At 34.3% G+C, this 23,267-nt stretch overlaps 2 protein-coding genes across 4 annotated transcripts in view; both read left to right on the top strand.

Annotated features, from left to right (window-relative positions):
• Positions 1-1,480: 1,480 nt before the first annotated feature.
• LOC100101194 (dynein molecular motor protein light chain 1) lies at positions 1,481-3,559 on the top strand (the record flags this gene model as incomplete). Its single annotated transcript, NM_001099819.1, is given in 3 exon segments — positions 1,481-1,617; positions 1,691-1,856; positions 3,191-3,559. Coding segments are annotated over 3 exon segments (351 nt in total). The 5' UTR covers positions 1,481-1,581.
• A 1,442-nt stretch (positions 3,560-5,001) lies between these two features.
• Positions 5,002-23,267, top strand: part of LOC101744813 (putative transcription factor capicua) — a 54,685-nt gene continuing 36,419 nt past the window's right edge. For 2 of the 3 annotated variants that reach the window (XM_038011996.2, XM_062669417.1), the window contains exons 1-4: positions 5,002-5,895; positions 16,892-17,050; positions 17,490-18,179; positions 18,829-18,987. In XM_038011996.2, coding sequence (XP_037867924.1) covers positions 16,943-17,050; positions 17,490-18,179; positions 18,829-18,987 — 957 coding nt within the window. In that variant the 5' untranslated portion in view covers positions 5,002-5,895; positions 16,892-16,942. The remainder of the gene's footprint in view (positions 5,896-16,891; positions 17,051-17,489; positions 18,180-18,828; positions 18,988-23,267) is intronic. The other variant, XM_062669416.1, reaches the window with a different exon arrangement.

Raw genomic sequence — 23,267 nt, forward strand, 5'->3', positions numbered from 1 at the left:
TGTAGGAGAATCATACCCCAGCTTGAAAAAAATATCTCTGTTACCGTCAAATTTTAAAGCACATTTCTTATCCACTACTTTTTCCTGCAAACTAATTCAATAATTTGCGATTCCATATTCAGATTTATAAGAGATGGCGGCACTGGTTCTTAATACCAAATCCAGGATAGATTTTATTGTAATGCAGCATGTAGGTAGTAGATCGTAATTTTATAGCATATATGACGCATGACGTATTAAAATGTAATATATACTTCTTACTTGTTCTTACCAGTTCTTACTTGAAACTATCAGTCATAAGTTGATGTCATTGTCAATCTGTTTTATTATCGTTTTTTAGTGTTTTTGTCAATGTATCTAATGTAACTAAAATAAATTTTACTGTTAATTTTAGCTTATTAAGACCTTATTCATTAAAGGTTTCTCCTATTAAAGCGATTTTTACTATTTAATAATTCTTAAAAAGGTAAGTATTATTATATTATATTTAATTTCTGTAAATTTATTTGCGTGTATTATTTTACGCCGTACGTGAATGTTTTTGAATATTTCAGGAAGTTTTAGATTTTGTTCTCAAAATAAAGTTATAAGAAAAAATGTAACGGGTTTTTGTACACATCAAAAATAGCGTATAACTATTTTAGCGATATGGTTTTAAGGTTTTTTACTTCAAAACTCATTATGAAAGAATCACGATGAAATACACTGATACATAATAGTCGAATAATTGGCATTGATGATGGATATTGGCTATAAACCGAGCACCACTAGATCTTGACCAGTCCTGGTGAAACTGGAAAGGCCTCCGGGCCACCAGTAATCCTTCAATCATAAAAAAAAAAATCTTGACCATAGTGCCAAGTACCTATCTATTAACTTATGTGTATTATTATATGGACTTTTTGGCGGGAAAGCGAGGTGTCAAGTTGTGCGATTTGTTTTATTTTGTCTATTTAGTGTTTCTTCAGGCTTAAATGTGTAATAATGGTGGTTTATTAACTGTTTAGTATTTGTGAAAGTGCACAAATGTGGGAAAATGAAACAAAGCCGTTGGACGTAACTTCTCGGGATCCTCCAAAAAGTCCACTGAAAAAATCTCAGTAAACGACCACCATTTTAATGAGATTATATTTCATCCCATATCATCTCATCTCATTTCATTTAATTGCATCCCAGTTGATTAATGTCTCAAATTCTTCATTTTATTTCACTCCATATTAACATGTTTCATTAAAGTATCCCATATAATATAATCTCATTTCATTTATATTTTTATTTATTTCATGCCATGCCATGTTTCATATTAAATTAATCAGCTTCATTTCATTTCATAATATCATATTTCATAAAAAATATATATATAAAAGATTAGGCAGTATGGTGTAATACTTTTGTCTTTCCATTTGGAAAAATAAAACTACTACTACGACTATCTATGGTATTAACAAAAAAAATATTTATGGTATTATCTATGCCGATGGCCAAATTGTTTAGTTTGTCGAACTTCTTTGGTTTCGAAATTCAAACAGAAATTTCATTTTGATAACGTTCAATACTTACTACCTATCTTGAAACAAAATAATGGAAGTCAAAGAATGCAACGATTTGGACGAAGAAGTAATAATAGTCATTTGTGTGTATTAGTTGGTAAATATTGATTCAACAAACTTACCAACATGGTGTATTTCAGAACCAATTCATTGTCGACGACGTGAGTAAAATAATTAAAGAAGCTATAGAAAATTCAATTGGAGGCACTGCTTATCAACACAACAATGTCAACCAATGGACTTCAGCAGTTGTTGAGTCATGTCTGGGGCAGTTGACTAAGTTACAAAAACCATACAAATATGTAGGTACGTGCGTTGAGAATCTAGATTATTTTAAGTAACACAGCATGCATAAAATAAAAAATCATTTATTTTAGGGTCCCTTGTATAAGCTCTCTTAGCAAAAATAAAAAACAATGTTTAAAATTGTATTTTTTTATTGCAAATGAACCTTGAATTATGGAGTTTGCAAGACTCATTTGCATGACTTTTGGAGCTATCACACTGGAATTAATGCTTGCTTTTATTGTGATAGCTAATCTGACCATCAGGAAGAGAGAGACTTATTACATCATTAATAAAGTAATAGCTTAAGGAGAGTGGAGCAGTATACTTGCATCTTTTATGCTATAATTGAACAAACTGTTATTTAGAATTTTCCAGTATTTTGTACAGCATTTAATAATTCAAATTGAAATACATAATTACAAAATTGTAATATTAATGCCTTAAAGGAGCACTATTTGTCGATTTAGTATTAGTTATACATATTTCATTATATATGTATGTGTATAATGAAATATGTATATGTTATTTATGTGTGTAATTGTGTATGTATATAGTCTGATATATTATATATTAGTTTTTTTATATTATTGTTGTTATTGTGTATTGTATCAATAAGTAAATTGATTAGATTGTACTCTTCTACCCACTTATGTAAAGCTCTCCCTCTTTAAGAACGGTTAGCTGGTAGATAAATCAATTGTTTAGTTAGGCTCGCCATTTTATAACTTTTCGCAATTATTGTATAGTATTAATTGTATGTACAATAAACACTAAAAGTATTTACACTATTTGGAGTAATTTGGAAGACTGGCTTCTAAAATGTTGAGCATCTATAAGGAGCTAATTGAACTTCAAATCTCCACAAAAGCTTATAAAGCACAATTCTTTTTTTTTTATTGCCCTTGTAGGCAGATGATCATACGACCCACCTAATGGCGAGTGGTTACCGTAGCCCGTCGATTTTAGCAATGCTAGGGGCAGAGCCAAGTCGCTGCTTATCATTAAGTATTCTCCACAAGATTCGTTTGAAGAGGAGCTCATTCAAAGCTGGATAGTACGTGGCCATAAAGAGCTGGAAACGCACTGTGGATGATGCTGCGATTCCAGGTAGAATGGATGGCTGTGCCCCTGGCATTGCTGATGTCTATCAGTGATATTGTTCACTATCATGTGGGCCGTGTGATTGTTTGCCCACAAAGGCATTAAAAATTTAGAGAATTACCAATACACAAATATATTGGTAATTTGAATAAATGAATTTTCTATTTTATAAGATAAAAGTTAAACCTCTAATGAAGAAAAGCTAAAATGTGTAAATTTACTTTTATCCAATATTTGCTTGTTTTTTACAGTGACCTGCACAATACTGCAGAAGAATGGTGCAGGACTGCATACAAGTTCTTCTTGTTATTGGGATAACACTACTGATGGCTCATGCACGGTCCGTTGGGAGAATAAAACTATGTACTGCATTGTCTCAGTCTTTGGGCTTGGCATATAACATGGATTTATTATATTCATTTACTGGCTTAAAATCTCTTTTATAATACTAATAAAGCAAATTTTTAGTATACTGATAACATAATTATCAAATCTGTATGTTTTATTATGAACTCTTATGTTTCAATTAATAAATAAAGCTTTTATTTTACACTAAATGGAAAAGTATGCTATGTCATTTTCCAGTATATATGCATAGAGAAATAAAGTGTTAATAAACAGATAAGTTTGTTCATTTATGGACAAAAACTTTGGGAGAACAAAGAACTTTGTACCTAAACAACAAAACCTAAGAAAGTAAAAACTGGTTTCATTGAATCTTCGATTTGATGTATATAATTTGTATGCGTTTTCTTGGATGTAGTCTTGTTTTGCATTCCACTGAATATAAATACTGAAAATTCTATTCAAAAGTACAAATTGTGTAAGAGGGAAATTGGAGCATGGTGGTCTCTTACGAAATATATTTTGAGGCTGTTAATTTTACTAGAAAAATCTCAGATTATCTAATAAAAGGCTTCTGTTAGGGCACAACATTGTCACATACATTTATCAGGAAAAGAGATTTCACTTCGAGATGTTTAGGTGCCGAACATGAGGAGTATTGGTTATATTGAGGTGTGTTTGATTACAGGAGCTTTCTGAGAAGGCCCATTGAGCGATTATAAAGAAACCAGTATCATGCGTGATTCCATAAAGAAAACGTTGATCTGAATTTTTTTATATTGCTGAATGAATATAAAACACTATCAGCTTCTTTTTTTTTACTTTTATTGCATAAATGAGTGAACGAGTTGACGACCCACAGTTGCTCACTTTGTAATAAAATTGAGGTCTTAAAATTTTTGTTGACACGAGTAGGTACCTACCTACTTTAGAACAGTGCCGTTACATTTAACATATTATTATGGAACGTTTACCTAACATTGGTAACCCATCAGAAACCCACGGTAGATACGTTCCTACAAACTCCGATGTTATGCAAAACTCGTGTTATTTAAGATAAGATGACTACAAAAAGGAGAGGATTTTTCTAAATAAAACATTCTATACCTGTATATATATTTTAATCTATTATACATAAAAAATAAGCTTACTGTAATTTTCTAAATAATTTTAAATAGAAGTCTCATTATATAATATTGGGTATTGGGGATTTTTTTTTCCGTAAAATACCTACCTTGCGATATCTGGGTTACCTGTACCTCCTGTCTTCTTACAAATTAAATGAAAGGTACCTATATAGCGTTTCGTAGCAAAAAAAACCGGCTGATTGAAATATATACTCATCAGTGCTTTCTTGCACTATTTTATACCAATGAACAAGGCCTGATCTCATGGAAGAAAACTAAACTTTTTTATGCCCTAAATATTTTACAAGTACTGTTCACCGTTCCTAAATACTGAATTGAAATAAAAACGTGGTCCCTATTCAAGATCCTCCATCGTTCTGTTCGAAAAGTGGCAAGACAATGTTCAATGAACTGACAAAATACAATTGTATAAAATTTTACAATAATTATCAGAAAAACAGTTAATAATACTGCATTGTATGCAGAGCATAGTAACTTACTATTTGTGTAGATTGAGCATTGTAAACCAAACAAAACGTAGGAAAGGTATCATGAAAAAATCATGAAGAAATAAAATTACCGATCGAAGGTGATCATCAAATGATGACTTCGTTTATTTAACGATGAGCAGCAAAACCGGCTTTCCAGAATCTCAATACAAAGTAATTTAAATGACGGGTTCCACAATATTCACAACTACATAGTGTAGTCTAGATCTAGTGAATCATATCTAGTGTAATTAACATTACGTAATAGATTTTTTGTGGGTATGTTCCCGGAGATAAAATTTTACTTAAATCATGAATTTTTTCAAACGTTCCCGCTAAAGCTCCTTGGCATATTTGTATCACGTGACCATCATCGATCCAATGGTTGAACGCTTCTCGGGTCCATTCAACTCAACTTTGCGAGCTCCGTGGAGTGGCGTGGAGAGGGCAACTTCACAATTCCGATTCTATTCATAAAAGGAAATGTTTTTATATTGCTGTCTCTCTTACTCATGTAAAAAATTGTAGTGTTTGAGTGAAGTAGCAATATGTTTGATTGGAAATTATTGAAAGCTGGGCCAGGCAGGCCACTTCAGACCAGTCGCCATGTAAATTTTTTTGATGTGGGTGTTGTGTCTCGGCACGTCAAATGCTTCAATGAATTTTATTATTCTCAAAAGAACATTGATTTCGTGTAAATCGTTATATTATTTGTAAATTCGTGCTCATTCTTAGTCCATATTGTGAACAGTGAAACATATTGTGTTGTGATTGTGTACCATCTAATCTGGTGACGGCGGGTAATAGATTGGAGGGGGAGCTGCTAAAATACTACGATAGGATAGTAGAGACGTTTTACTACTCGGGAAGTCGGGAGCGCTAAGCGCTTACAAAATTTCTCATCTCGACGCGAGCGATTACGGTCTTCCATTTTGTTTTAATATGCAGTTTGGTTGTTTACGGTGTGCATCGTGTACAGAGCAATTGCAAGCCACGGTGAGTACTCGGTGAAGTGTTCGCATTGTAAATACGTTGTCTGCGCATGTAGGCCTTACATGACAATAAACATGCAACAATGAATAAGTAATAGTTTGGTAATAGTATTCGATTTTGTGCACCGCACGGCGCAGTCGTGGTAGATGGGTTGCGGCACGTCATTATTTAGGAGAAGCACCCCCGCGGGTATGCTCAGTGGTACGTAAACATCGTTCATCAAACACAAGGTGAATTAATTTTGTATCATTTTAAATTGTAGTTGATAATCATGCGGTGATACTGTGAAGTGTAAATTTAATAAACACGTTACAAGTCTCATTTTAGTAATCTATCAGTATTATTATCAGCTGATTACTCTAAGCGGCCGTCCGCAAACGTCAATGTTATGTATTCAATCACAGGCTACTTGAATACTAGAGTACATCTAGAATAAAATTCTCTTGTGTGGATATTGATCTTGCCTAGGTGAGTACACGACTTTTGTAACTTGTGTATTTACCTAATCATTGCATATACAGGTGTCAATAATTTTAATTACAATATTTCTAAATTGGTTTTATAATTAATTTTATTAGCTCAAAAAACAGTAGTAGTTTAATCTAAAATAAATAAATTCTAAAAATAAAACTAACCTTAAGAATTCTAAAGCTTAAAAGTACTTTAATCTAAAGCATTTTCTTAAAGCATCTTAGAAGAGTATTATTGTTTTTTGGTATTGTGTAATTTCTATGAAAATAATGAAATAAAACTAAAACCTTCATCACTCAATAATAAGTTAGTCTAATGTTCTAAATGATATTAAATAAAAAATTTGATTGATTTTGAAATTTACATAATATGCACATTGAGATTACAAGATTTGTCTTCAATAACAGTTGTCTTTAGTGATAAACAAAAAAAAATCCAGTAATTCAACTCAGACCTTAGTCGAATGTACTGAAAACTTCCTTTTCATCTATTTGCTGTGACTTAAATATTGTCTTAAACTAGCTAGCACAATTTACCTTCAATTTCAATGGTGTCAATGGAGGTAGGACCTCATGTGAGTCCACACAGACGGGTACCATCACCCCGCCCAGTTCTGCCGTGAAGCAGTAATGCATTTTGGTTTGAAGGGCTGGGCAGCCATTGTCACTATATTGAAACCATAGAACTTATATCTCAAGCTAGGTGGCGCATTTATGTTGTAAATGTCTAGGGGCTCCAGTATCCACTTAACACCAGGTGGGCTGTGAGCTCGTCCACACATCTAAGCAATAAAAAAAAAACTTATAATCAGAAATTTGATAATGTAGAAAACGAGAGTCATCCTCTTTTGTTATATGAAATCTGGAAAAACTGCTCAGAAAAGAATGAGTATATCAATTTTCTCTAAAAACAAATACAGACTAATGGAGAATATTCAAATTTGAAATCATAGTTTTTTTATTAATAATATTGACGCTTGAAAGGCAAACGTGACTAAGCGACAATGCATGAACTTTACAGTAGACTAATTTAAAGTTGAAATACCTGATAACAAATTTTATTTTCACGAATCTAGCTGTAGTAGAATCTAGCTAGTAGGATTGAAATGATTTTAATAGACCTAGAAATATATATTTTTTGCGCATCGAATATGGTTATTGCCTATCATTTATGTACAAAGCAGTTATTGTCGCTAAGTCACGTTTGCCTTTCAAGCGTCGATATGATTTAAGTAAAATTTTAATAGAAAAATGTATAGAAAGTGTTGGAGTATACCTGTTCACATTACACATAATAATACACATTAGATATACTTAGTATTTCAAAATTTCTCAAGATATTTATTTATAATTGACATACTTAATTTTGAAAACGATGGTTGTTTTAGCAAAAATATTTATAAACATGGTAACCAGTGCTTATCAGTCCATAGACATCATAACTTGAATGCCAATGCTAATAGATTATTTTGTATTATCAGAAAATGCATCATATTTTCCTTTAAAATAATATTAGAACAATCTTATTGCTTACCTAGTGAATTTTAGGATAAACTAGAGTCCCAATAAATTTTTATTAACCTGAAACATTTTAGTAAATACAAGGCATTTGATTATTGTTTAAGATCCTTCTAGGCTTTTACTTTTGTAATTCTCTACCTAACTACTCAGGAGATCTCATGGACTACCTGGTATCAAGGTATTCAAAGGTCTTAAGTGGATCTTAATCTTCATAGCTAAGCTATTAATTATGTAAAACACATTTGCACCATTTGACAGCTAATAACTTGCTTGTCTTAAAAAAGTCATATGCTTTTATATAAAAACAAGTAAATAAAAAATTACATTGATTAAGTATAATTACACATTTCTGCCAAATCTCTCTTCTCTTCTTCGTCGCTTCCTCATTACTGAGGGTCGTGACCACCTTGATCTAGTTTTTGCACCAGCTGCCTCCAATGTTGCCAAATACTTTAATTTTAATATTATATTTTTTCCATTCAATTTCGTAATATAGAAAAAATATATTTCATGCCTTATGTGTCATAATATTTATAAAAAAATGGCAAATACCACCAATAGTTTTTTTTTTAAATGCATTCAAATTCTGTAAAGTTTATGATTGTGAAGAAACGCAACGAGGGTCTTCCAATGATGCACTTTAGTTTGAATCAGAATTAATCATTACAAAAGTGAAAGCTACCTGAGATTCCACAAATAATATTCTTCCCGTGGTGTGATGGACCAGTCTGTGCCTGTTCACAATATCACATAATATTTATTTATTTAGACACACCAACAGCAATACACACAAAACATTCAAGCTTAAAATTAACATGTATAAAATTAAGTACTGGTATGTAAGCCAGTTACAGGCATGTACAGCAATCTCTTATAACACACTATGTATGACATGTTACAGCAATTTTACAAACAGCGGAAAAATAGGCTAAATTTAAATGTTAACAGTATGACAAAAAAAGGAATATTTGAAAATAACATGAAAACAAGAGTTAACTACTTAACATTCTCTCATCAACTATAAACAAAGGAACTTGGATACTAGTTTGTTTTTGAGACCAGGACACGTGTCGTTAAAAATGTCAATGCCGTCAATTAAAATTCTACAAATGATGTGAAAGACACATCATTTGTAGAACGAATTTATGTTCCAAAGAAAAGTGAGCTTGTATTGAGAAAATACCGACGCCATTTAGGCGGGCTTCGGACAGCCTGCCGACAGAGAGCTGGTGGTCGTGGCGCTGACGATCGCTGGCCAGGCGTGCCGAGGGCGAGGGTGATGGGAGAGATGTGCTCCGCACTTAACGCTTCACGCTAAACGTCTCATGCGAGGCTCGGACGTGGGTTGTTGAGCGACAGGTTTTAGTCGGTTCGACTCCGACCTACCCCGCCCGCCATCCCCAGTGGAGGCTGGAAGTCCGGCAATTTCCTCCTGACCAAAAAAAATACATATTTCTCGCCCTTTTAGATTTTAGCAAACAACACGGATTTTCATGGATTGTTTGGAAGCTCTGGATCTATGGAGGGACTTTGGTTCTCTCTGTTTTCTATTGTATGTTCCGTGGCGAGTGCTAAGGAATTGTTTGAGATGATTGCACCATCTAATTTACACTGCCGCATCGCTCGCCACCGGAATAGATTTCATACATACTACTCATCATTTGTAGAACCGATCGGTACCTTGGTGCCGTGAAGTTCATGCTTCGGTCCTAATAACCGCAAGGTTGGTGGGACCATGGGAGGTGGTGGAAATGTCCCTACTCATCAATTGAGTGCCTTTTAAGAAATCTTTTCTGCCACGAACCTTTCGGTCTTGTATGAATTCCCCACCAAAGTGCTTCAAACTAGGCTTGCGGAGAGAGTACTCAGTAGTACAGAGTAGGTAGGTCTCTACCCTTGGCAATGCTGACGTCAATAAGTGACGGTAATCACTCACCATCAGGTGGGGCGTATGCTCGTCTGCCCACAAGGGATTTTTTTTTACAATAAATAGAATTTTATTAAAATTGAATAGTATATTGCAATAGGTGAATTAAAACATTCCTTAACCTCCAGTGTATAAGAGCGATGCAAATTTTTATTTTAACTATAACAAAATTTCAGTTTGAAATGTAGCGTAATGGGATAAACGTTATACAACGTGAGCGTCGAATTATCTGTCCAATAGTTCTAGTACTTCCGGTCGGTTAAAAATAACAAAAGAGGATATATTCGGTTTAGTGATTCGAACTAAATCTGATCTATTTCTGAATATAAAGTACTGAATAATCCGTCGGTCGATGATTAATACATACACAGTTGTAATTGATTTACGGAATTATATTAATGCAGTTGAAGTATTTTTTTTCCAGTTACAATAATAATTATCGTTAGATATATATATTTTTTGCAGTTATAATTATCGTTAGATATTTTTTTTTTGCAGTTATAATTATCGTGAAATATTTTTTGTATGTTTTTATTTTCATTACATCTCATTGTCACATTGAAACTGTTAGATTAAAACAAATTTGTTAATGCGATGTGCTTGCAATTTAGAATACCAATTTATATTAGTATCATAGTGCACACATTAAAATAAGATTAAATTTAGGATACACTAATACAGAGACAAACAGACGAAAATACTGTTGTTTTATTTTTAACGTATATACTACAGAGCATGTTCATGTCCATAATATATGTAATTAGATAGGTATCTTCTTTTATAAAAATAAAAATCGATGTCTGTTTGACTCGATATAAAAACGTAAATTAAGTAAATGAAAATCTGAGGTATAAAAAGTTTTAACTCACCATCAGCTTTTGTTTATTTCTGGATTTTATGTTTTTTCCTTTAGGCGCTCTGAAATAGTCATAGTGCCACAACAAACTATAGTTCGCTGGTTCGTAGTTTAAAAAAAATTATCGACGTTTTACATCTACTGGTGGTAGGACCTCTTGTGAGTCCGCACGGGTAGGTACCACCGCTCCGCCTATTTCTGCCGTGAAGCAGTAATACGTTTCGGTTTGAAGGGTGGAGCAGCCGTTGTAACTATACTGAGACTTTAGAACTTATATCTCAAGGTGGGCGGCGGCATTTACGTCGTAGATGTCTATGGGCTCCAGTAACCACTTAACACCAGGTGGGCTGTGAGCTCGTCCACTCAACTAAACAATAAAAAAAACCGGCACAGATATTAATAAAATAAATTAGGTCTTATTATAATTGACATAAAATAGATGCTCGTATTTTAATAAAACGTGTGTCACCACGACAATCGTAAAGTATTTGAAGTTTCGGAAGTTTCGGTAATAATATGTAGTTAATAAGGAACACGAGATTAAACCGTAAAAGTAGTTTTAGTTCGTGACTTCGACTCTGGAAACCTAAGAAAATAGTAAAGATTACAATAAAAAATGAACTTTGCTTGGGCATGTAAAGACGATAATGATAGATAGATATGTTATTAAGCATTTTTTTATTATGATCCGCGCATGGTTCCGCATATTTATTTTAAGAAATAGAAGTTCGGGGACAAAAATGACATTGTGTGAACTCCATTACTTAATTGGGATTAGATATCGTCAAACAAGATTTATGAATATCAATATTAAATTGAATCATCGTGACACGTCATGAATGCTTTCATTGCTATTTGATGTTTAAAATGGCCAATAGTAGAGCCGCTTTTTATCTTACGATAGATACAATCGAGCACGAAGTATGTGGCGAGACGTGCCCAGAATACATTAGCACGTAGCACCATCAAAAAGCTGGTGTTTTATGACACGGTTCGTCATTTCTGACCTACGACCACAGTCCACAGTATGATAAAACATTTCTTGTACATATTTTGGTGTTTGAAATTCGTAACATTTTTTTAACGGATGATTTAATTTTTCTTACAATTCTAGTATTATAAGCTTAATAGTTAATGTTAAATTTGTTTGGTATTTTAAAATTAATAAAATGTCTCATCATTGTGTTTGGATACGCCGCTTTTAAACGTTATAATCAGTGAGCACTGATCAGATACGTCTTATAGTGTAATTACTTTCGACTTTTGTTTCTTGTTCAAGTTTATTTTTATTGGCATAGTAGTCGTGTCAACGCCATACATGGTGTTAAGCGGAGACCTTAGAAGTACGTGAACGCCGGCCTCCTCTAGATATGAATTCGATGTTTGTACTGAATTGGAATAACGATTATTCTAATCCTCAAATCGAAACATTTGTGACTTTTGTGATGGAAATAGGACGGTAGTACGGATACGTGCAGCGTAACGAAATGCCGCAAAAATGTAAATATTGTGGGCTTGAATTTGTTACGCGATTTATTCCTTGTTCGGTGAAGTCCTCAAGGAATACATATTTTGTTTTATTAAGAGATTCTGATACACACAAGATAAAACCTTTTTTTGTATTGTTTTATTTTCCGAATAATTAATTTTCATTTAGCCAATACTGATAATAACTGTTTTAATACATATTTGTTGAAAATTATTGTTTTCAAACCAATCTTCCCAGTTAGTTTGCACGTCAGGACGGCTTTGTGGTGTAAAAAAACATTTATGATAAAACCTATAATGTTTGAATATTGTTTGAAATATTTTTCAATGCTAGCTGTATTTAATAAAAAAACTGTAAGCGATGATATTGAAGTCTGAAGTAGACGACGGGCTCTAAGTACTTATCCTTTCAACACTTTTTGTTCCTTTGTACCCAGACTGCGAGAGCGAGACAGTCACGAGAGAATCCGTTCCCGCCAACATTAAAATCCCCTCTTAGAACAAAGAACAAGCCTCTTATCACCGAACATTGTGTTCACGGCTTTATTTCAAACTTTGTGCCGATGTTATTTTGAGCTATTAATTAATACTGTTTGAATATTGATCAAGCATACTATTTGTTGGTTATTTATAATTTAAGATTTTATTTTATTAACGGCCGTCTGGTGTTTAACGGCCGTCTGGTGTAGTGGTAAGTGACATGGTCACTACATAAGGGGGTCGCGGGTTCGAATCCCGGCAAGGGAAGATATTTGTATGATAAATATAAATGTCTTTTCCAGGGTTATGGATGTATATTAAAAATATGTATGTGTATAATAAAAATCTTACATTTATTTCCGTTATCTGGTACCCGTAACACAAGTTCTTTACGAACTTATCACGGGACCAGTTAACGTGGCGTGATTGTTAGTAAATATTTATTTTATTTATTTATTAATGGGCCGTTTCATTTGTATTTGTCGAGATCGTAAGGTCCAATCTGTTTTTGAAGGTCCTTGTTTATTTAGTCTACCTATGGAGTGTAGTTTACTGGTTGCCATTGTTAATAGACAGACACTACAAGGCGAACGCCGACGCCCGTTTGAGGCATGAGATTGAAGTCCCATGGGTATGACGGTGAACTTTCAATTCGGATCGTTTAGTGTGCTTAGTGCGCCCCTAGCGGCAAACCTAGGCAAACGTTCCAACTCCATACAAATTTGAGTTAACTTTTACGCTATCGAGAACGTTAAAAAAACTCGCACTCAGCACACTGATCGCACTATTGTTCGCGACAGAAATATGTGTAGTATAATAATATGTACTAGTGGTCCCGCAGTAGTCGAAATTTGACTATAATTAATTGGAATTGTAAGTTTGTACACTATTATGATTATATTTTATACTTCTATAATCACAAATTTCACCAAGGCTACACTATAAAAAAATATTAATTAACGACAAACAATATTTAATCTATTCTCAATTTGACCACAGACGTCAAGAACAAAACTTTGACAATAAATAGTATGCATGCGTGTGTGCGTCAAATACATGGTATGTAGTGTGTGTAATGTTTTCTTTATTGATTTAATGTATTTTTTATGCATTATTTAAAAAAAAAATTAGCATTGTGCACTTCTTCTTTATATTCTCTATAAGTGTAGAAAATTTCATACTAAGGTAAAAGCACTAATGCTAGACACTTTAAGGACAAATCAAACTTCATTCTCAGGTATCAAATGTATTTATCAAAAATTATATTAAATCTTTTTTTTTACTGTTAGAGCAACATTTAGAGATCAATTTTTTCATATAAAATATTTCAATACTGTTGTAGTTTCTACAAAAAATTACAAACTTGTTAGTTTTGCCATAGACACTAAAAGATGACAGCATCGAAAATCAAATCCACCAAAAATTGACATCAGTTGGCACTAATAATAGACACGACTTTAACGTTAGTTTTATTATAAACAATTATAATCAATCTTAAGATCATCAACTATTTTCTTAACGCTATCTTGTAAATTATCTTTTCCTATTGGAAACCCTTGTTTGACCATAGCTTTTACCCATGTTACGAGTATTTTTTCTATATATTCGGTTAAATAACAACTTCTTCCCATTTTACGCATAATAGGTGTCTTTCCCTCGACTTTATTTAATAAAGTTACTCGTGGAACTCCAAATTTCTTTGCCGCAGTAGCTGTCGGAACGCCCCGCCTCATACCCTGGACCAGGAAGGTCAAGTACTTGGGAGTCACCCTGGATGCATCCATGACATTCCGCCCACATATAAAATCAGTCCGCGACCGTGCCGCTTTTATTCTCGGCAGACTCTACCCCATGATCTGTAAGCGGAGTAAAATGTCCCTTCGGAACAAGGTGACACTTTACAAAGCTTACATAAGGCCGGTCATGACTTACGCGAGTGTGGTGTTTGCTCACGCGGCCCGCACGCACATAGACACCCTCCAATCCCTACAATCTCGTTTTTGCAGGTTAACAGTCGGAGCCCCGTGGTTCGTGAGGAACGTCGACTTACACGACGACTTGGACCTCGAACCGATCAGAAAATACATGAAGTCCGCGTCGGAACGTTACTTCGATAAGGCAATGCGTCATGATAATCGCTTTATCGTTGCCGCCGCTGATTACTCCCCGAATCCTGACAACGCAGGAGCCAGTCACCGTCGTTGCCCTAGACACCTCCTTACGGATCCATCGGATCCAATAACCCTTGCATTAGACGCCTTCCGCTTTAACACTAGGAGTAGAGATCACGGTAATCGTACTCGTCGAACTCGGCAAAGAGTTCGACGTGCAACCTAACCTAAGCATCAGCCCGTTGAGTTTCTCGCCGGATCTTCTCAGCGGGTCGCCATCCCGATCCGGTAGTAGATTCATTCGCGAAGCACCTACTCTTGAGTTGTTAGGTCTCCCTTGGAGGCGCTCGGGTAGCTGTTAGCAAATCCCGCCCCTTCTGTCCATGTGAAACTGGAAAGGCTTCAGAGCCACCAGTAAACCCTCAAACATATACATTCTTTTATGGCTTCTTCAATATTGGCTTCAGAGTATTGAAACATCTGACCCTTTACTGGCGGCATCGTGCTCGAAACTGAAGCTGAAATTAATTGATACTAATAGTTGACATCTAGTATACCCTAATAGTTGACACTGTCTTCGTTTAGTTAGACTAGTGTAAAATGAACGAAACTCAGATTGAAACTTTTGTTTTACAACATAAAGGCTGAATTTGAAGAAAATTAAGCTAACAAATTCAGTTCGATGTAACCCTAGTAGAAGACACACGTGTCATCTTTTAGGTTTTGATTCATTTTTGGTACTAATAGTAAACACCACTTAAAATTTGTACAAAAACAAACCAAAATAACAAGGAAATGGTCCTAATAAATCAATAATTTCATACATTTATAATATCGAAACCAACAGTAGCCAAGAATTATAGATATAAGACAAAATCATACCTGTTAAAAGTAAGATGGCTTAAGGAAAACGCTAAGAATTACGCGCAAAACGTCAACCTGCTCATATTGTTTGTTGTCAACTGATGCCATTTTGAAATTTGCTTCTAACACTGTACGCAAGCTTTTGAGAATGTATCATAGATGGTACTAGGTGTCTTTAACATCAATAGCAATGTTATTTAAGTGTTTAGTTTCCTTATTAGAATATATATTTTTTTAAAGTGTCATCTTTTAGTTCAATGTCCAGCATTAGTGCTTTTACCTTACTCCGTCCGCGCAATTTTCGTAAAAAGGGATACAAAGTTTTTGCTTCACGTATTAATAATATGTATATGGCTGTATGTAATGTACATATACTGAAAGTAAAAAAATAACAGAGGAAAAACTAAATATTAACTGCTTTTTCGTTTTATATCATACCGAGTAGTCTATTTGTTAAAATATTATATTTACAATATGTATAACGTGGTCTATATTTTTTTACCGTATACGCTTAATTTCCTTGTTAAATATTCAGATCCATCGTTATGGTGTAATAGATAAAATAAATATAAAAAATTTTTTAAATACAAATTCATCAAAGGTCACTGTTTTGTTTGTAAGTTACACGACCAAGCTCACGTGACTTTGTGTCAAGGATGCACTTTTTGAATGCCGTAATATGGGGGGAAACGGGACACTTTTTAAGTTCGACATTGATTTTTATCGTTTTTTGTATAATAGTAATAAAACAGTACAGTTTTTTGTAAAATAGTAATAAAAGTATAATAGTAATAATATAGTAATCAAACGGATATCATAATAACGGAGGCTTAAATTTTTATATACGATGCGTTATTATACATAGTTCATTACAAAATACATATACACAAAAACTGAAAAAGCTACTTTGACCCGTTTCACCTTGGCTTTGGGTGAATCAGGTTACGTATAGGGACAACAAAGTTTTTCGATAGGGCTGGCACTATTTGGTAGTTAGATACGTACCTAACTTTAGGTAATGAAGTTTTTAATATTTTTAATGACTTACAAAACTTTGATGACTAAATTAAACTATTTAATATTCTTAAACGCTAAAAAAAAGTCATTTTCAGTTCAATAAAGTGAAATCTAACAACTCAACAAAAGTATCGTGACATCCCAGATTTATCTCTATTCTACCTCTAATCGCTATTCCCCCCAATATACTGTATCTTAACCTTTTTGTGTTTATAATTTCAACGTACGGACACATTTTACTGTAATAATCGATATTCTTTTTCAGAAGGCAGGTGCGATAACAGCAGTGGGTGCTATGTGGTAGCGGGAGGCGGTGATGCAGCGAGAGCACGCGGGCGGCGCCCCCCCGCCGCAGGCCTCCGCCCCCGCCCCCGCTCACCCTCATTATCGTTCACACGGCCACTACCCTGATATTGATGATCAGGTAATCATTCATTTACCTACACCTCGTCCCACTGATAAAGAACAATGAGATGTAAACATTTTGTGTACAGTTAAACGTTGTATTATAATATCAAGCTATCTAGATCGGTGTTAAATGTTAATATTCACTCAAATACGAATATGAATGTATAGCCTATTATTCAGATTCATATTACAATTTTAAAGATTTTAAATGTAGTTTCTTATTTGGATTTTACTTAGTTTCTGTAGATCTGTTTGTCAATCGACAAAGGCGTCCTCCAACTGCGACGTATATTTTTGTTTCTTTGTAGTTATTTTATTTTTGTTGTTGGAGGGTTGTGGTCTTATCCCCGACGAGGGCCAGTCGGCTTGGGAGAACAAAACCGATTATGGACGTTTATCACAATATTGGTAATTACTATAAAGAATCACGTATTTATATTACAATTTTGTTTTAGATTCCTGCTTCTGTGATAAGCAGTGTCGGCACAGTGAGCCTGTCACAATCATCTACCAACCATAAAAACATAAACATGGCCAATCCGACTAATCTCGGCAACGCCAGCAGCGGCAACGCTACTCAGTCGACGGTCCATCAAACGCCAACTCAAAACCCAGTGAGGAATCTGCCCAAGAAACGCAAATTTGACCCTTCCTCGCTAGAGGAGATGCAGCAGACCTGTCCCAATAATAACACGATCAACACTTCGACGGCGTCGGTACTCGACTTCCACAACTATCAACGGCCAGTGCTCCAACCATCGCCAATTGTACGGCAATCTCCACCCCAAGACGTGAAGCCGTTTTTCATCCAATACCCAAACATTGATTTGTCCGAATGGCGTGACCACCGAGTTTTGGCCAAGCAACGGGGCTTTTATGTACCCGGAGCGATAAGACATGCCGAAGGTTGTAAAGTGACAGTAGAGTTAGACGGTTATGAAAACGAACCTGTCGAATACAGTGACGTGTTTGGTATGAACAAACTGGATGTTATCGGCGATGCCAGCCCGCAGATGAGCCATTTGCTGATGGGTCTGCCGTGCGTCGTGCGTACCTCTGACCCCAATCGAGAAAACGTTCAAAACGTATTCGTCGAAGGTTTCATCTTAGAGGTGTTAAATTCGCCTATAAGGATACGCGTTGAGGTAAATTTATAATGGATATTATTTCGTTTGAAATTTTGCTATATAATAATGTTGGTTGCGATTTTATAATATTATTTGTTTTGTGCTTTTATTTTACGTGTATTTGTAATATTCATTATACACTAGTGGTCCCGCAGTAGTCGAAATTCGACTATAATTAACTGAAATTGGAAGTTTGTTCACTATTATGATTCTATTTTCAAAGATTATTAAACTTCTATAATCACAAAGTTTGCTAAGACTAAAAACTATAGAAAAATATTAATAACGACAAACAATATTTAATCTATTCTCAATTTGACCACAGGAGTCAAGAACAAAAGTTTGACAATAAATAGTATGCATGCGTGTGTGCGTCAAATACATGGTAGTGTGTGTAATGTTTTCTTTATTAATTTAATGTATTTTTAGGCATATTTTAAAAAAATATTAACATTCTTCGCTCCTCTATATTCTCTATAAGTGTGGGAAATTTCATACTCCTCCGTCCGCGCAATTTTCGTAAAAAGAGATACAAAGTTTTTCTTTCACGTATTAATGTAGTATAGATATAATGTGAGAGTATTCGCTTAAGTGTTCTACATTGAAAAAATTCGTCCGTCATTGTTTCGAAATTGGATACGTTTGTAACACGATCGTCGTCGTCCAGGTGAGAGATGGCGACCTATGCAAGCAGGCGGTGGAAGTGAAGCGGGCGGATATCCGGCTGATGCAGCCACCCTGGGCTGATGAACTGGAAGACGCCGGCTCCCACGTGTCCTCGTCACTGCACGCGCATCCAATGCGAGTACACCATCCGCCGCATCAGGTCAGTGAACTGATTAATGCAATTTCTTTTTAAATTTACTTTTTTTTTATTGCTTAGATGGGTGGACGAGCCCACCTAGTGTTAAGTGGTTACTGGAGCCCATAGACATCTACAACGTAAATTCGCCACCCACCTTGAGATATAAGTTCTAAGGTCTCAAGTATAGTTACAACGGCTGCCCCACCCTTCAAACCGAAACGCATTACTTAATTTTTATTTTATTTTTTTGTTTTGAAATTTTGTGTACCACTCTCCTGATCCACATTCATTTTAAATTGAAATGGCTGTCTATTTATGTGGCAGTTCATATCCACTTTTTCGAAACGTGTAAGAATACTCGAAGTCATATAATATTTCGTGAGTGACTGATTCACGGAATCCAGGTGACTTTCACACGGAATCTTTCTATTTAGTGGCCCCCTATTTCGAAATCGCTAATGCATACATTATAATAATATTAAGTGTACAGACTCGCAATAACATAAGGAATATAAAGACTAGTAGAATTTGGGCTTGTGCTTACTGGTGGTAGGACCACTTATGAGTCCGCGCGGATAGGTACCACCGCCCTGCCTATTTCTGCCGTGAAGCAGTAATGCGTTTCGGTTTGAAGGGTGGGGCAGCCGTTGTAACTATACTGAGACTTTAGAACTTGTATCTCAAGGTGGGTGGCGCGTCTAAGTTGTAGATGGGCTCCAGTAACAACTTAACACCAGCTGGGCTGTGAGATCGTCCACCCATCTAAGCAATAAAAAATAATTGATATATAAATTACAAGCTGCGTATGAATTGTATATACGTGCTTCAATCGGTGCAATAAAAGTCTGGACTAAACGTATGTGTGTATGTGCGAAATACCGCGATATCAACACACATCCGTATGATATAAATAGTATACGCAAGCTCTACTCGAGGCACGCACGCACACAATTTAATGTTTTGTGTACACATTATTATAATGTACGCACGATACGGGCCTATCACGAGCGTACAAGAACTAGCGCGTTCTATGAAATTTTGACTCATCACTGTCATTCATTGTAAACGATAAAACGGTTGCTTTAAAATTTTTAATAATATGACTAGTGGTCCCGCAGTATTCGAAATTCAACTTTATTTAAATTAAATTTATATTTTTAAACATTATTATGGTTCTATTGTACTTATATAATCACGGATTTCGCCAAAACTACACTATTAATATTAAAGACAAACAATATGAATCTATTCTCAATTTGACCACACCCTTTAAACAAAACAAAAGTTTGTGTTGTTTGTAAGCATTTGTTTGTGTTGTGTCAAATACACGGTAGTTATGTTTTTTATTGATTTAATGTATTTTTTATGCATAATTTAAAAAAAATGTTAGCGTTCTGCACTCCTTCCCTATATTCTGTATAAGTGTGGGAAATTTCATACTCCTCAGTCCGCGCAATTTTCGTAAAAAGGGGTACAAAGTTTTTGCTTCACATATTAATGTATAGATAATTTACGAAAATATAATGCGTAGATAATTTTGTTGTTGTTGTTGATTGAAGTCAAGTCTTAGTTTTGTAAAATCGAAGTCTCTCATGTACATGTTAGATATTGTTTTTTTTTTTTTATATTTCACTTCACTGAAGCTAGCAATAAAAATTCCTATGTTCATTCAGGTGTATTACGTCGGACTATCGATAAACAAGTTACCACACGATTATCCAATCGTCCTATCTATTTTACATGAATTTATCTTATCTTGGTAGATGGTAATCGATTTTTTTAGTTTTGGAACTGCATAAAACTTTTATGGATTTGGAAAAATTATTACTTGTGGTACAATAATACATCACACATGAATCTAGACCATATGGTCTAGCATACAGCAGTACTTAGGCTATTAAACATTGAGATAGTAAAGATTTTGCGCTTTTGAGACTGTTTATAATTTCTAAATAATAAATTAGACTTCGCATTACGCAGTAAAAGAAGATGTCAATTTACATCTGACTCTTATGATAACATTTTTTTTTTTTTTTATCGAATCAAAGGATTCATTGCTAATCCGATTTGCATGTCACAAAAAATGGAATGCATTGGAGAAGGTAGCTATGGAAGTGTCGAATGAAAACTGATTAGCAGTATGCAAATTTATACAAACACCGTGCATAATTCTTGAGATGCAATACCTTGTATATTATTACCGCCTTAATGGATATACCTATGTGTATATATTTAGTTTAAAAAAAAAAACGATTACTTTTTGTGCATTTATTTTGTTTTTAATTACGAAAAGATATCCATTGCATTGCCAGGGTTGAAATATCTGATTTAAAAAAAAAGTTGTCAAACAAAACGATTTTTGTGTTTGAAAGGAATATTTGTCATTGTATATTTTGGTAACAACAGGAAATGTTTGATCTTTCGTATATTTTAATTTTATTAGCTTAAATTATTCTCTTGACATGACCAGAAATTTCGTAATAGGTATAATAAACGTTCAAAATCAGAAGTCTTACACGGTTCTAATTCTCTATTAACCAGGAGTTTTTTTTAAATGTAGCTGGATTTTATTATTTACTAAAAACTATATTCTAGGTTTTTTTTCTTCTTATAGCTTAGATTGGTGGACGAGCTCACAGCCCACCTGGTGTTAAGTGGTTACTGGAGCCCATAGACATCTACAACGTAAATACGTCACCCACCTTGAGATATAAGTTGTAAGGTCTCAAGTATAGTTACAACGGCTGCCCCACCCTTCAAGCCGAAACGCATTACTGGTTCAAGGCAGAAATAGGCGGAGTGGTGGTACCTACCCGCGCGGACTCACAAGAGGTCCTACCACCAGTATGTTATTGTAAAGCTACATTTTGGTATTGTATTTAGGTCAATTAAATTTGTCTGAATATACTAGTGTAGAAGCATCATCTGATCGTCAAAAACAGCTTCGCAGCACCTAGTCCAATTATTCCTACATCCATATTATTTGATTGTTATATATGTATATTGCTTAACTTTTCTTCGTAGTTTCGCTCATCTTAAGCGATATTTCTCGGGATAAAAAGTTGCTTGCATCACTTTCAAAAGATTGATCTTGATCTTTTGATACCTACGCGTAAATCATGAACCATCGAGTGTACTGTCATATTCATTGCAGCAGTAGGTAATACCCGTCATTTCCCTTTCTATGATAAACCTTGTCATTGAAGTAGGTAGCTTCTTTGTTTACGATAAAAATATATCTTGTGTGAATCTAGGTTATAAACTCATTTTTCAAAATTTCATCCAAATATCAAAAAGATTTCACGTTGGTATTTTACTACATTATTTAGTATATGATTGTCATATTTTTCTAAAATCTGACAGTATTCATTGTTTTTTATTGTTATGTTAATCCGAACACACGCTTCAAGATTGAAAGGTTGATAAGAGTAATTTTCAATTCATTCGAAAATAGTTTTCCAGTTTCCAAAGATCCAAACAACACTTTATTTTTTGGGTATTGAAAAGTTAAATAATATTCTAAGATTTCATGTTTTTGTCAATGTCGCGACACGCTTTGTACATCAGCACCATCTGACAGATTATTCTCAAAATTGTAGTTTTGTACAGTCAAAGTTATAGTTTTTTATTATTGGAAATTATGAAGACTAGTGGTCCCCTGGTAGTCTAAATTCGACTACAACTAATGGAAATTATAAGTTTGTACACTATTATGATTATATTGTCAAGGACTATTATACTTCTTTAATCACAGATTTCTTCAAGACTACACTTTAGACAAATATTAGTAAAGAGAAAACAATATTTAATCTATTCTCAATTTGACAGACTGCAAAGAAAAGTTTGACAATAAACAAATGTATGCATGCGTATGTGTGTGTCAAATACATGGTAGTGTGTGTAATGGTTTCTTTATTGATTTAATGTATATTTTAGGCATTATTTAAAAAAAAATTAGCATTGTGCATTTCTTCTCTATAATCTCTATAAGTGTGGAAAATTTCATACTCCTCCGTCCGCGCAATTTCGTAAAAAGGGATACAAAGTTTTTGCTTCGCGTATTAATATATAGATTACATTTTTCCTCGGGTGTAATAACAAGGGGTGCAAGGCTATTTGATTTAAGCGACATTTCTCTTAATACGCGACATTTATCTTTGTAATTAAAGGTCCGTTTTATTTGGTATTAGCATCAACAATTTGACGTTTTTCAATTAAATTTCAATTAAGTTTACCCCATTCGAATGGTTGAAGAAGTTTTTTATTATATTTTTTCCAAATTTTATACAATGGTTGTTCTG

Source organism: Bombyx mori, chromosome 7, assembly GCF_030269925.1.
Source record: "Bombyx mori chromosome 7, ASM3026992v2".
In the NCBI taxonomy this organism is placed as follows: Eukaryota; Metazoa; Arthropoda; class Insecta; order Lepidoptera; family Bombycidae; genus Bombyx; species Bombyx mori.